Genomic DNA, 16,857 nt, shown 5'->3' with positions numbered 1-16,857 from the left:
GTTCAAAACATTGCGCTTGCCAGACTAATTAGTTCAAATTCTGCAATCCAAACTACAAATATTGTTGTAACAAGAGAGCCGTGTTTATAAATAAGGGCCAAAACCATTGACATCAGTTTTTTTAATCAAAAGGGAACATTCACTCAGATAGAACATAAAAAGGTATTTAATCTAATGCATTTTTTTTATTTTTTAAAATTATAAATTTATTCTGTAAGAAACAATTTCACCAAAATAACGAAACATAAAATTCGCAAATGAACATCTAACCCTTTTCCAAACTAAACAAAAACTGTAAAATCTCTCGATTAACAGTTTTATTAGTATTTTCAGCTTGCTTAAATCCAAATACTTTCGATTAGATCCTAAAAGATAATTTTAAGTTTATCTTTGAGCTCAGTAGCGAAATAAAAGTCCTTTCCACTCATACCTATATCTATATTGCGAAAGCAAACTCAAATAGGGGTCACCCAAGCAAGAATATCAGAAACTTTTTGTTAAGTTTTGAAAACCAAAAAAAATCTCAGAGAAAGTTACAAAAACAAAAACATTCCCATGAACAAGCAAACGTTTGAGTATTAAGCAGCAGGAACTTTAAGTTAACGAAAATAATTTGTATTTCAATAAAACAATTTTAGGAGGCAATTTAGTTTCCAAACATTTTGTTTCTTGCTGATAAAAGTACAGAAAAGAATATAAAACATCAAAACTCAAAAATTTCCAAATACTTTTAATTAAATAATTTGTTTCAAAGTTATCAATGTGATAAACTATAAAAACGAGGAATTTGTTAGACTCATTAGACCTCCTTAGAACATAAAAGAGACCTCTCATTATTGGGACTTAAATGCAATACAATGTAAGAATTAAAATGGACAAATGGACAAGTGAGACCTGTCTGTTTTTGGTAGCAGCAACAGTACAATAGAAAGAACAAAGAAAACTGATATAAATTTAATTTATAATTTTGCAGTGAAAGTCAGCAAAGTATTTACCTGCCCGCAGAACAATTGAGACAACAGCATTTAATCTCCATTAAAACGAAGTCATCACTTTTTTTTATAACTCTCCAGTTCTTCAAAAGTGCAGTCGAACATCCGCAAAAAAGGTGCAAACAAAACAAGCTCTAAAACGAAAAAGTTGACGTCTTTAATCAAACTTGTTTTACTTTAAAAAATCACGATATGACAAAAAATAACACCTGTATTGCTTTATTGCTTCTAAAGACCGTAAATAATGAAAATGAAAACATAATTTGGCAAAATTAAAAAAAATTTTAAAGACCCCAAGTGTGAACAAAATCAGTGTGAGAATTAAAATGTTCACAAAAAATTTCAAACTTGATAGCTCCTCGAAAAAAAAATTTTAATTCTACGCTGGACGGGCTTTCTAGTGATACCACTCTCAACTCCTTACGATGAGTATATCGATCTGCCAAAATTGACCGGTCCAAAAAAGGCAGTTGAGCATATAGTTCCCCTCCCCACAAGAAAAAATAAACACAAAACAATTCGAAAAATAGAAATCAACTCCTATCATTTTTCAGCTCAGCTAAAATTATAGCTAGCGAAATAGAAAGCCTTTCCCATTGTTCTAAACGATTGAGTTTTATAGCGCTACGAGAAAGTAACCGAAGCAATGGACGCCAAGATAAATTGATGGGTTTCTGTTGTCAGACGAAGCAATGCCATCATCATTGAGGTTGTCAAAAACATTTGCTAACATGCTTGCGGCCAAACGGTTTTAACAACTCTGGGAAAAAATGTCACTACAAAGGCTAACTACTAATCTCTTGATTTTCGCTCTGAAGGCGACAAGGAGGTTACCCAAATATTAGAATAAGACCCTCAATAGCGATCACAGGAGTCAACTTTTAGCTGAAAATGCTAATGAGAGATTCTTTTTGTATGCCTTGTAAGCTGGGAATTTGCACACAACGGGGAGAGAAAAACTGGGTTGCACTGAACAAAAATTCTCCCTCATTGTGACCAATGGGCTAATCACAAATCATGATAGAGCTAGATCAAGTCAAGTCACTCAAGAGTTCGATGTAACAAATAAAGCATTAAATCTTCAGACTTGAATACTCTTGCCTGCAATAGTCTCTAAACTCAGGATTAAATGGCGTAAAAACGCAAAAAATCGAACGCTATTGTTGATGATTTGAATCAGTGCCGATGACAAGAATTATGCAATAAAAACTTAGAATGGAAAATTTTTCTAAAAGTGATTTGCGTTGTGCCTTTCCATTCGCGCAATTTCTGTAAGGAACCGAGGAAAAAACCAACTTGACATCCAAGGAAGAACGCCAGAATAACAATGCCACATCTGTTAGTTTGTTAAAACAGCATTAGTCTGCATATTTTTTTAATTAAGTAAAAAGAAGAGAACAGGTCTAGTGTCCAGGAAAAGACATACCCTAGTCTATTACCGACGGCTATCTTGCAAGATCTTGCAAGAATCTTGCAAGAGTCTTGTAAGATTACGCAACATCTTGCAAGATCTTGCAAGATTCTTGCAAGATCTTGCAAGATAGCCGTCGGATATGCAAGAATCTTGCAAGATAAGCGTCGATCTTGTAAGATTCTTGCAAGATAGGCGTCGAATTCTTGCAAGATTCTTGCAAGATAAATGTCGAAGTCTTGCAAGAATCTTGCAAGATAAGCGTCTGATTTTTGCAAGTGTCTTGCAAGATAAGCGACGAATTCTTGCAAGACCCTTGCAAAATGGGCGTTCGGAAATTTAGTCTTAGCTTGAGCGCGGGCCTTTTTGGCTTCTTTGATGACTAGAGTCGGTGCGCACTACTGAGCTCCAGAGGGAGCGCACTTGACCTAGCTAGCCACCAAAGAAAAAAAAGACCCTAAAGAGCTAAGATTAATGCGCGAAGGGGTCACAAACAAGGGCGGGGGGTTATGGCGCTGCGCAAAAGGGGTCACAAACAAGGGCGGAAATGAAGCCTTAGCTTGAGCGTGGGCGTTTTTGGTTTCTTTGATGTCTAGGGTCGGTGCATTACTATGCTCCAGAAGGAGCGCACCTGACCTAGCCAGCCACCAAAGAAAAAAAAGACCCGAAAGAGCTAAGACTAATGCGCGAAGGGGTCACAAACCAGGGCGGGGGTTATCGCGCTGAAGAAAGAAACAAACCAACATATAAATGTTGAGAAAAGTAACCGTTTACCTTTTTCGCCGGGTACATGTTTAATCATTGAAAAAGTTTATAAAATCGTAACACAAAACGTATGATTGACTATATTGGGGGAACTATCTGTTTTTTCTCTCAAATTGACTACTTACATTTGGTTTTTTGTGTCCTTGCTACCTATTAATGATTCAAAGTGAATGGACTCAGAGAAAAGTCTCAGTTATAGAACAAAAAGTTGATTATAACATTATATATCATAAGCAGGAACGCTCTGGATGCTTTTTTTGACCCTTTTTAGTGCTTACCAAGTGGTTCACACTTGGTGCGAACAGAGGGAACCATTGAAACGATTACTGAACAATTTTTCCTGAAGTGCGATTTTCAAATATTTTGTTGAAGGCAGAAGTGATATGAAAGTTTCTGTTTTGAACAGAGAGCTCCTTTTGACGTCTGAACTCATAAGAGAAAACGATCTTTGAGCTAATAGGACTTTAAAATTTAACTTTTTTCGTGAACATTTTTCGACGTCTATCTCGCAAGATCTTGCAAGGTTCTTGCAAGATAGGCGTCCGGATCCTGCATCTTGCAAGATAATCGTCATTTGCAAGAATCTTGCAAGATATTGCAAGATAAGCGTCATTTGCAAGAATCTTGCAAAATCTTGCAAGATGAGCGTCGGAGTTCGACTAGGGTAATCAACACCACAGTTTCTTATCTGGTAAAGTATTCACGAGAATTGGCACGAAATTCATGTTGAAGAAACTATAATTTATATGCGGGATGACGTTGATGTATAAACCCATTATCAAAGGGATGCAACTACAAGAACAGGTAAAATTTTTATGTTCAAACACTTGCGTGAACTGTTATTTCAAAAATTATTGTATGAGATGATAAAATATTTAGTTTGAGCCGCGATGACCCGAAAAGAATATTTTGAAGCACTGGGGATCAAAAGACACCAACCTTTTCCACCCAATAGCAAATACCTTTGCTGATCGAGCAGTTCGGAAAAAGAAAGAAGTAAAAACTAAGATTTGATGCTAAAATTGACTTTTGGTTTTCTTTCCTACAGGCCAGAGATGACGATTCAGAACACCTTTGTACAAAAAGAAAATCTAGCAGTAAAATGGATGAAACTTGAGAATTCCATTGGTCACAATATGATTTTTGTCAAGTGTTAACCGTATCTCTGGGAAAACAGAGTTTTTCAACCTGAGTTCTGAGTTTTTTCCTGATCGATGCAGCGATTCAGGAATGGCTCAATATAGCAGACCGAACGAGAACTTTCCGGTGCTTCCAATCCAAAGCATAAATTTCGGACGACATTTAAACAGCTTTATATAAATGCACTGATATATGTCCAATTCTTATAAAATAATAAAGTGTTTTCATCAGCAATAATCTATATACCTCCCCAGTAGAGAGACTGTCGGTTTTTAAACATGAGAAAGTGTCGGTATCTTCGTTTTGTTCTAGCTAGAAACGACAAAATTTCCTGTTTTTTGATTGTTGGTATCGTCGTTTTTGTTCTGTAATAAACATAGGAAAGATCGGATATCATCGTTTATTAAACATAAGAAAATTTGGCTATCGTCGTTTTAAAACGTAAGAGATTCAGTATCGTCGTTTTAACGCAAAAGAGGTTCGGTATTGTCGTTTTTAACGCGAAAGAGATTCGGTATTGTCGTTTTCAAACGGAAGAGATACTAGGCGTCGTCGTTTTTTCACGAATAATGATTATAGTAAGAAATTTCGTCGGAAAATTGTCTCAAATTGATTTACTAACTTTTGCTAACTACGACTAATTTATAAATAGCTACAAAAATGATGATGAGCCTATTTTTCTCAATTAAAAATTATATCGGAACAATTTCAGCTCGGATATTTTTTTATTATTATTCTCTAATAACATAACGAACTATTTTTGACGTATGAACCCAAAGATACCAAACATTTCTTACGTCTTTTTTACCGATAATACCGAAACTGGCTAAACCGAAGATACCGAATCTTTCTTACTCTCCAAACTGAATATACTAAATCTTTCTTAACCGAACATACCGAAGCTTTTCTACGTTCCAGAACGAACATATCGACGATTTCTTACGTTTGAAACCGAACATGCTGAACAAACCGAACATACCGACGATTTCTTACGTGGAACACCGAACATACCGAACATTTCTTGAATTGTTTTTGTTCGGTCTTTTGTACTAGGGCTTGCAACTGTTCTATGTTTAAGAAAAATGTACTCTACTTTTTTGAAAAATCTTCAGATTTAAAAAAAGCTTCAGATTTAAATTTCATTGATTAGCGGTAAATGTAATTTAATATTTGCACGAAAAGATATATAAGCGTTCAACGCATTCTGTAGCATACTCTTGCGTCGAAAACAGGATGTGATCCTAATAGTGTTTATAGTCAACCCCCGGTGCCTTCTCTGCAGGTGAGTAAATAACGACATTGTGCAGTTGATGGGGATACTTTTTTCCACCATGCCCTTTTTGCCTCGTTTGCATATCAAGGTAGCAACAAATGTGGGGAAAGAAAGTAGCCTATTCAGCATTATAATCGTAGATTTTATCTAACTGTAATTGCAACGAGAGATGATTCAAATCCAAAAGTTGCAAAAGTCAGATTCATTAGACATTGAAAAAAATTTTGATGGCAATAACAATCGTGTCGTGGTGCTAATAACCATCACTGCAATTTTCACACTTTTATCTGATGTTTTCTTCCTAATTTTTTGTCATTAACATCTCAGTTATGGTAGAATAAAAGTAGAGAATATTTTTTGCGTAAATAAAAAAATATTCCATCATCTCTAAAATATAATAAGAAATTGTAAGTGGATCTAGGTTGTAGTGATCATTTTACCCCCCCCCCCCCAAACATCATCTCTTTTAACCCCCTCCCCCCCCCCCCCCCCCCTCAGATTTTATAGGCCCGTTTCGTAAGTCGAAGCCTCGTCCTGGGGAGACTTTCCATTGATACATTATTAGCAGCTTTCAAATTATTTTTGGCACATTTCCAAACGTGATTTGTGATAAATTTGGGACCAAGTAGAGTGATAATCCATTATGTGGAGCTCATTTTGTGAAACGTTTTCGTTAAGTTGTTTATACTGATGCTCAATCTATAAAAATTTGCTGCAACCGTATAAAAATTTAAAACGAGTGAAAGAAATCAACGTATGTCTTCAAATAGGTCATAGAGCTGTTTCCTTTATTTTGAAAACAGTTTCTAGAATCTGTGAAATATAACTGCAATATTTAATATATTTGACTAACAGTTATAACCATTGAGATTATAGCATAACTCTTCGTTACTAGTAGCGAGTTATTTAACATTGCAGAGTGCGCTTTCAAAATAGTAATATTATTTGTCCTTTGATCTTGTTACCTTTTGGGTTTGAAACAAATTTTAAATAATCGCAACCGACCTAAAATTTAGCAACCCACCCTCGCCACCCCCGCCCTGTCCACTCGCACCTAGGACATACCTGATACATATCATCTATAAATTATAAGCCCAGACAAATATACGCCCGTAATCTACCAGCCAGACTTTTTAATACTTTTACAATCCTAAAGCCAAAGAGACCGGAGATTAAAGATAAGAAATACACATTTATTTTTAGAGGCTTAGTTTATTAACCAATATTGTCATATTACACCACAAACGTCCAGCCCAACCCCCACCATCGGCAGTTCCACCTCCACCAAACACAAATTCTCTCTTTTCGCTTTCTTTCTTTCTCACACAAACACGCACACACTATCTCTCTCTCTCTCTCTCTCTCTCTCTCTCTCACGCGAACACTTTTAAACACACGCAGGCACACACACACGCACGCGCGCGCACGGCAATGTTGAGTCGTGTTGTAGCGAAAGATGTAAAATTCGTAGGTCCGAATTCCAGTTGAAAAATTAATTCACATGCGATACTATTTAAGGATTTGACTTTTTGCATCTATTCATATCATCAATCACAAGAATAAATAGGTCTCTGAATTGGGTTTCAAATATTTTAGTTTAAACTAAACTAATTTAGTTTAATTTTAATGCTCGAATTTAAACTAAACTAAGTGGGAGGTTTAAGAACTATTGAATTAGCACAAATCAGCCTTACAATTATACATCTATTGATTGTTTCTTCAACATTTTCTCATGGTTTCATATTTCTGTCTAGTTGTTCTAAACAACATAAATTCGAGCTCAAAATCGTGGAAACATTTTATTTTTTTCAAAGTAATGGTTTTTATCATTTTCGTCACGTATTTCAACGGTTGGCGTAGCCATTTTTTTAATCGTGATTTAGCAACGTGAACTTTTAGCACCTAAATATCCAGGAGCCATTCGAAGAATCCTTTAACGAGCTACATTACGTCGCCAATCCTACATTTTGAGCATGCAAATTTTACTGCTGAAATCAGTCTTGTCCATTCTCCCATGCTTTAAGATAGGGCTTTAAAGGCTTTTGTGGACACCAGTAACAGCGAGGCAAACTAGCTCAAATTCGCTCATGTTTGAAGAAATTCACTACAAATATCCCCGATTGCGGGTTTCGATGGCGCGCGAGAAAGGCGGACACATTTTTGCCACTATTATCCACAAAATTATGTCCTTAATATCTGCTCTAAGGTACCTACTTTCCGGGTTTTAATCATAACTAATTTCTGCAGTTTTTAATGTCTTTGTCACTACCGTCCGGGTCGCTATTGTCCACATTTGTTATGTCACTATTATCTGCATCATTAATATCCGCGACTTCGAAGTCACTATTATGCGCGGCTTATAGTTAGAAATAAACTTAATTGTTTTAATTGCTCTTAATTGCTTTAAATTTTGTTTCAGAAAGAAAAAAAACTATCGTTCCTGCAGAGTCGCGATAGATTCTAATTGCAAATGCTGATAGATGGAAGGACACCAACAGAGGCTACAAATGACTGATGAACAAAGAAATAACTACTACAAATGACTGATGAACAAAGAAATAACTACTACAAATGAATGATGAACTATATGACTGACTCTTCGTATAAAAATTCCTCAGTGAATTTTTTTTCGTAAATCAGTAACAAATGTAATTAAATATATCCACATGTTTTAATTTCTGTCTCTTTGATCAGAGAAATCAGTTTTTTAAAAACCGTTTTAGTCATGATGTTTTCTGTATCTACAGGTATTTAACTACAAGTGAGGGAATTTTTTGAAATTATTCGATTTAGATACTTGCTCAATTTAGCTATTGGCCGTATTATTTTAAATTGTTTTTCAAAATCTGTTTTCTGACCCAAATATTAGCTGGTTGAAAAGAAAATAGCACTGAGGGATTTTTAATAAATTAACAGAGTACAAATTTGATCTATAAAAAGAAACAGTACTGAGCGGTTTTTTTCAAATTAATCATCGCGATAGAACAGAGCTGAGTGATTTTGGAGTAATTCTGACGCTAATTATTGTAAAGTCTAGTTTTGTTTCAGTTAGTGTTTGACGCTATTAAAATTATTGCAATTGAGTCCTATTCACTGTCAGATTATCTAAAATGAATAGCGGTGTATTATGTGCAGCTTCTTCTGTGTCATTATTTTGAAATTTGTAAACTAATCGCATCATTACTATTATTTGTAATATTCAAACTAATCGCAGCATAACTATTTTATAAATAAGAGCGCAGCATAAAATTAAAATGGAATAAAAAATCATGCTCCAAAATGTGGAAATGGGTGACGACTTCCCCATGCACTATTTGTGACGTAAAAACGTGATTTTCAAGATCAGTGACAAAATTTTGTTACGGTTGTCCGCAACTTTTCTTGATCACAATTTAACCGATTTTGTACCACGGCAAAAAGAGTGACAAAGATTGCCACTCGTGTTTACGAACGCGAATTCCACTGAAATTGTAGGATTGGCGACGTAATGTACGTTACCGTGCCAAGGCTACCGTTTTTATTATAGTAGAACTCCAGCATAGTAGATGAGGCTCTTTTGGCATGAAGAATTACACTAAAATTTTTCTTTAGCCATAGACATCCGAAAGCACATTTTTACATCATTTTCAAATTAATTTCATATTACCTCTTCTTTAAAAAATCGAATTCAGCACAATTCAGTTCTTTTTGTTTTTTTAAAAAAATAATTGATCTGAAATAACACATTTTTTGAAGGAGAGACAGTTATCTCTATTTTGATTTTCCTATAAATCAGATACATATTTGTTCAAAAAATTTCAAGAATTGTTCAGGTAAGGCTTCCCTTCCAGCTTTGTTGTAGTTTGTTGTGCAATGTCATGCTTTACTCCAGAAAATGTCTATAATTCGCAAAAACTGGAACAATAACGTTTTTTTAACAGATTTGTGATCTAAAAGTTTTCTCAAGGAATCTTAGTGAAACAGTTTTGATTGATTTAAAAGAATATGTTTTGGAATATAAAGGAAAACGCCTGATATGATGCAATCATAATTGCTCATTATTTTGAAAAAAAAATTACATACGTTTTAAAAACTATTTTCAAGCGTTATTTTTTGTGTTCTGCTAACTTCAAATAATTGCCGTGAACTCTGTAGGAAAAAATAATTTAAATGATGATATATATATATATATATATAAAAGATTTTGATTCTTTTGTAGCAATTGTTTCTACCGCTATCACAAAATTTTTAAACTTTAAAAGGGTAATTTTCCCTTGCCTTCAATTGAATTGCTGTTTTTTGCGCTGATTTTTACTCTGGGGTTGAGTTGGCTTGCGTAAATTTTCATGAGTCTTTACATTGTTTTGCTAAATGTCTGCAAGTCATTCCAGACATTACAGAGTTTTTGCTAATTCATCGATAAATTTTTGATAACTTGGTAGCGTTTATTTTGATAACTGAGAGCAGTTATAAAATCGCTGTCAGGTGCAATTTAGTTTCACAAAACTTGTTTTACAGCTGAAAAATGTGGCGTATCTTTATAGAATTTCCAAATTTTGGTCTTTTTGTAAAACTATTGCGTAATTTTTCAACAAATGCTGATTCCCTTTTCCATTTTTCAGCGTCCCGGCTCTAGATCTATGTAGTTTAAACAGACATGTTACCAATTTCTGATTAAATGAGCATTATCACCAGAACAACCTCCAAATTCTGTTCAAAGCCAGTTAAATTTAACACAAAGCAATTATGGGCTGCTAACATTTTATTGCGTGGGTTAACCTACTTCTTTCAAAAGCATTGACCCTAAAAGAACGATATTCTGAAGGCCGGCGTTTAAATTGATTTAGACAGCTAGTTACAAGCTGCCGAAGTCTTACCCTAAATTATTTTATAAGCCAGACCCAAAAATTTAACAGTGTGTAACAGTTATCTTCGCATTGTGACCACCACAGCGCGTGATCTAATTTTATCAATTTTGGGCAAATTTGCTCGGCTATTGTAATTGTGAAGGCCGAAAATGGCTGGGGGTTAAATAATACAAGCAAGGGGGAACTTTGAAGAGGGAAGTAAGAGCCTTTTTCTTATCACATTTGAAGATACAGCCAAAAGTCACTTAAAGACTTTTTAGCGCATGAAAAATGAGGGTCTCTGATTTCAACCAATCAGATTACTCCATTTTTATTTCGCAGAAATTTATTCACATTTACCGAGTGAAAAACTTAATTTATTCACGGCCGTTTGAAATTATTGTTCAGCAATTTTCCACTTTCCCTCCTGTAAAAAAGTGGGAATAGGGAATCATTTCAAGCCTTTCCTGTGAGTTATCAAACAGGCAGCACTTGAATAAAAATGCGCCGTCTTTATTCAGAACCAAATCAATAAAATTTTCCATTAATACTGAAGGTTCTAATCTTTTCACGCTTACTTTTCATCAATCTTGAGATATTCTTTAGATTTTTTGATACTCTTTTAAATCTCCTTTCAATTTTCTTAAGAATAAAGACCCTTTATTTCACAGCCATTTTTAACAGCCTTTTATAAATTCTTTTGAATTGGTTTCACCTTAATTCTTGATACCAATTTCACTGTTTAAGAGGGCGTTTTATCCGTTTAGTTTTACTTTCAAATTCCATAAAATATAATTACTTTATTTAACCTTTCAATTTTGTATTATATCTCTTTAAGAATCAAAACTTTGTTTATGTTTATCAACAAAAACCTTAATCATTTCACCTTTTAAAATTTTTTATAGATTTGTCATGAACGAAAAAGTTTGTTTGTATGGAACATTATTTTTCTCGTGTCGAAAATGAGTTACATAAATTCGCTCAAAAACTTGAAAAAGTATTATAGCATTTTAGGTTTCTGTTATTGTTTGACTTTGTTGTTATTGACCTGCCAAACTATAAATGCGCAATTTATTACGTAATTAATCTACAAAATTCATTTCAGCTTATTGAAGATAAATTAGGCAAACATTTTGAAAGCTAATAATTCCAAGTTGAAGACCAGTTTTGACTTATAATTAACCAGAAACTGTTAACTGACCGACGAAAACCCAAAAATGCAATCAGCTAATCATGAAAAACTTTCCCATGTATGGGAACGTGTGGAAATTAGTCCTCGTAGTATCAATGTTACCGAAATTCCCCCAAGCGGGGCGGAAAACTCCACAGAGGGGGACGGATCAGGTGGATTTTGGGACGAGGGTCTGACGTGGAAAATTCCGATTGGAATTGTGATAGGTGTGATCAGTTTGTGGACTTCGATTGGGAATGCTTTTGTTATTTACGCCATTCGCAAAACGAGACGACTTAGAACTGTAAGTCTTTTGTTGAAAGTTGCAAATCTTAGAAAATTTTACATTATAAAGTCAGCAAAAAATTGATAGAAAATGATAACATGAACTAATTGACGATGGATGTTATTTAAAAGGGTAAAATTTCCTGGGTCGATATTCGTGGTAGATCATATACAATTGACCGAATGATCATTTAGGCAGTCGTTTCATATGTAGAAAAATTTCAGTATCGTGGAGAAAAGAGAATCACTTGAAGGGCCAGCGATATTTATAATATCATAAAAAACTTTTTCTCTTTCAGATTAATGGGCTGCTTTAAAAAAAATATTTACAAGTAACATTTTTAAACTGATTCAGGTGGTTCGTAAACTTTTTGTCGCCCAATTTTTTTAGATGATATCAATTGTTAACTCTCATATCATCTTTAGGCAACTGTGCTAATTTGTACTGGCCAGTTTTCAGCGTTTGGTTCTATGAAGTTTATCAATAGCGCAACAAGCCAGTCTTTAATATTCATTTTGGTTACCAACTGGGGAATATCGAACTCAAAACCTTTCAAATGAAGTTTTATATAGCATCAAGTACGTTTTAGCGTCTCTTTTACTCGTGGGAGCGGAGTTAAAAACTTTGTTGGTCGTGAGTTTTACGTGATGTCATTCACCTCGTGCCTTAACTTAGTTAGCTATTAAAAAAATACTCCAGTATTTTTTTTTAAAAAAATGGCATCGTTTTTCTTTTTTGATTGATTTCCAGAGATTAGGGAATGAATCGTAACATTGGTGCACAAAAAAATACTGAATTATGCAATATCTATTAACGTTATCAGTGACCATCCGTCATATACTGGTATCGATCATATAGCATTCTTCATCATTATCTTAGGATTTTTTGAAAAATAATGTTGTTCCCAGAAATCAAACTGAGAAAAACCTAATTAACGTTTTAGCAGAACATCAACCAGGAACGCAGCCGACTGAAAAGTAAAAATTGCAAGGAAACAATTATTTTAAGGATATTATGGATCACAAAATTACCAAGTGATGACTGTAAGCATAGGCTAACAAAATGAGTTGGTGGTAAAAATTTGCAATCAACACTGTGAGTTCATAGAAATTAAAAAAATATATTTCCTCTAAAAATCTACCCGCCTGGGTATCATCTTTTATCTTGCTTTACAAGGAAGCATTATAAAAAACGTTATTCCAGATTTTTGTTGAATCATGCATAAAATAATGTAAATCAATTTTTGTGATGTATTCTTTGGTTAATGTGAGTTTTCATGATAACCATCGCTAAAACTGCGATATTGATAGCTTATTACAGCAGCTTTTTTTTAATCTGTCTGAAATTTCGTGCTGTATTTTTGTTTTTTAAATGTTTTTGGCCATCTGAAACCGATATAGTGGCATCAGCGAGTATAACAAGAATTATGCAAAGCTATTTCAAGAAAGAATTGTTATATTCAGTGTATTAGAGGTGTATGAGAAACGTAACTACTGAGTAAAATAGACCAGTACTGCAATCGATCTAGGATCTACGTCTTGCAAACCTAGTGTGGTAATCATTACATGAAATAGTTTTAAGCCTCGACCTTTAGCATCTCTTATAACCCAGTCTGACATTCAATTAAGTTCCCCAAGACTTCATCTCTCTAGCATAGGTATAAATGAGTGGAGTCTCAAGCAATAGCAAGCCTACCTTATGCACAATTTATCATAGACTGCGCAATCTCAATTTTCTGATTTATTATGGAAAAATGTTTTGATTCTAAGTATGTTTACCATGGCCAGCGCCATGTTGTACTCATTCACAAGGAGTATAGTCAATTGAATCGCAAATGGCTTTGTAAGTACTGAGATAAGCACTTGCGTCGCGAATGGACGATTTAGTTGTTACTTTCAACTAAAGCCTTTCTAGATTTGGCAATCGCGGTGCGATTGACTCTAACTGAACTACTCAGTTAAAACGAGAGGTATTTTGCAAGGATTAAATTGAACTGAGCGTTAGCGCTACAAATTGGAGAATGAAAGTTAATGATAATACAGATTATGAAATAAAGTTTGTTCAGGTTTTAATCATACAGAAAGGAAGCAAAGTTTGATTTGTTTACAACGTGAATGAGTATATATCCGGTACAGACGGGATGAACAGACTTAACTGCTAAATATGGGAGGAAGTATATAGCACTGAACTAAAAATGGCATTCGCCCTTCAAAAGGAACATACAACAATAAATTAGTTTAAAATACGGATATGGATACATGAATCCATATCCGTATTTTAAACTAATTTATTGTTGTATGTTCCTTTTGAAGGGCGAATGCCATTTTTAGTTCAGTGCTATATACTTCCTCCCATATTTAGCAGTTAAGTCTGTTCATCCCGTCTGTACCGGATATATACTCATTCACGTTGTAAACAAATCAAACTTTGCTTCCTTTCTGTATGATTAAAACCTGAACAAACTTTATTTCATAATCTGTATTATCATTAACTTTCATTCTCCAATTTGTAGCGCTAACGCTCAGTTCAATTTAATCCTTGCAAAATACCTCTCGTTTTAACTGAGTAGTTCAGTTAGAGTCTATCGCACCGCGATTGCCAAATCTAGAAAGGCTTTAGTTGAAAGTAACAACTAAATCGTCCATTCGCGACGCAAGTGCTTATCTCAGTACTTACAAAGCCATTTGCGATTCAATTGACTATACTCCTTGTGAATGAGTACAACATGGCGAAATCGACTACTACTAAAGCACGAGTAACGTTCTCCGACACAACACCCTCAACACCCGAATCAAATGCAACAACTCACACTGAAACCCAAACTGGTAGTATGATAGACGAAGCTGAGGACATAATGTTCACCGAGACCCTAAACAAGGTGTTCAGTAGGAAATTTCTAGCAATACTGACTGGAAAAGACGCGATATTGAAAGAAGTAAGGGATTGTGTACTTCGAAATGATGCAGAACGACTACAAGAAATCAGTCCCTACCTCTTCTCATATTGGAGAGATCTTAGTGTGAAGCACGGGTGTGTCTGTCTAGACGAAAGAATTGCGATCCCAAAGTCCATTAAAGATGCGGTGTTGGAGGACATACACTCCACACACCCAGGCAGTTTCGCTATGCTTTCCTTAGCTCAAAATATCTGGTGGCCTTACATCCACAGAGACATTCTGGCAAAGGCCAGTGAGTGCAAAGCTTGCACAGATATTGGTAAGAATCTAAAATCAGTGATTTCGCACCGCAAATGGAAACCTCTACCTAAATGTATTGAACCAAATGACGAAATACAATTAGATTTTGGTGGCCCAATTCTAAATGAGAAAGGAATAGAACAATATTTCCTTACTAGTATAGATAGATACTCTAAATATCCTACAGCAGAAATAGTAAATAACGCATCAGGTCCAATTGTAATCAAATTCTTAATTAATTATATATATCATCATGGAGTGCCTAGAACTATTAGATTAGACCAAGCTAGATGTTTTACAGGAAAGAAGTTTGAAACATTTTGTACCGAAAACAATATTACACCTATTTATGCACCTGCAAATGACCATAGAGCAATCGGATTAGTAGAACGTATCATTCAAACAACTAAACGACAATTAGCTTGCATGAAATCACAGTTAAATAAAAAATTTAATCTAGAAAATTCACTCAAAGCAATAATACAACGACTTCGTATATCAAAACAAAAAACAATCACAACCACACCCTTTGAGGCACATTTCGGTAGAAAATGTAACACACCTATATCAAACATTACAACTAAGTCTGATAGTAAAAATCTCAACTATAATGCAATAATAAATTACTATTTAGACGAGGATACAATCCCAGGTCGTTCCTATCTCACAGATGAACAGTGGGCGGATACAGCTCTTTGTTCCGATACGGAAATTGAGCGAGTCATTTGCGCCGCAAGTACCCGCGCAAGAACGGAACAAGAGAAAAGGAAAGACGGGGAAGAGCGTTTTATAAAGCCAGATGTCATTCACCGTGCAATTCCCTGCTCCGAAAGAAGCGTACAAGTGAAGTTGGCCCGAAAAATACATGAAAACCAGCGCCAAAAGAAAAACTTGGACGGCCTCTACGAAGTATTAGCACCTGGCAGTACAGTGTGCAAAATAAGCCCAACGACGAGCGTCATCAAAGAACCCTCCAAACCTGAAGTACGGGTCAGAAATTCTGACATCGCCAAATTTGGAACGCGGGCCGAACGGGAAACAACTTTAGCACAGTACATAGACAGACGCCCAAAAAAACTAAACGAAAAAACTCTCGAACAAAAAATTCAACAGCATAAACGAGACCTTTTTCGAAAAAATACTGGAGAGAAAAAGATAAAGCGAAACAGAAAAAACACAGACGATGTAAGTGTCATTTCATCGGCACGATCTTGTATATCTACAGCTAGCAATGTCGCAAGATCATTGAAAATGAGAGTACCAAAAAGAAACCCGAAATACGATGAGGCATTCAAAAATCGACCCGATCTTACACAAATATTAAATTTTAGTCCAATCGCGCCGCAAGTGGTATCATCTGATATAGCAGGGCCATCTGGAACGCAAACAACCTCCTCGACTCAAAAACAACCTACACCCATCTTGAGAAAGACTTCGAAACGCAAAATCACGGTCAGCGATACATCGGATTCGGATACGTCTTCTATTAGAAAAAGCAAAAGGACACTGAAGAAAAAATCCCAAAAATCGCAAACAATTGTCGAAAAAGTTCGTAACACAGAAGGTTACACTAATTACCAAGACACTGGCATTGCGGGAGGATCAAATCAAGGAGATGAGTACTCACAAAACCAACCAAGGGAGATGACAGTTCTCCAGGCCGAAAATGCTGAAAATAGCGACAGCGAGTAATCTTCGATAAAGAAACTTTCATAAACTTCTATTCTATCTATTATTTAATATTTTATTACTTACTAACCGGTGAATATTTATTAATTTTCTGATTTTAATCTAGTA

General features: G+C 35.0%; 1 protein-coding gene across 1 annotated transcript in view; it reads left to right on the top strand.

The window, feature by feature from the left end:
- Positions 1 to 10,778: 10,778 nt before the first annotated feature.
- LOC142350406 (histamine H1 receptor-like) overlaps positions 10,779 to 16,857 on the top strand; it is a 62,536-nt gene continuing 56,457 nt past the window's right edge. Inside the window, exon 1 of the mRNA XM_075402252.1 lies at positions 10,779 to 11,882. Within this exon, the coding sequence (XP_075258367.1) occupies positions 11,625 to 11,882 (258 nt within the window). The 5' untranslated portion in view covers positions 10,779 to 11,624. The remainder of the gene's footprint in view (positions 11,883 to 16,857) is intronic.

The sequence above is a fragment of the Convolutriloba macropyga genome, chromosome 12, assembly GCF_964194025.1.
Source record: "Convolutriloba macropyga chromosome 12, txConMacr16.3, whole genome shotgun sequence".
Taxonomy (NCBI): domain Eukaryota; kingdom Metazoa; phylum Xenacoelomorpha; order Acoela; family Convolutidae; genus Convolutriloba; species Convolutriloba macropyga.
Note: the sequence above shows the minus strand (reverse complement) of the source record. Positions and strands in the feature narration are given on the sequence as shown.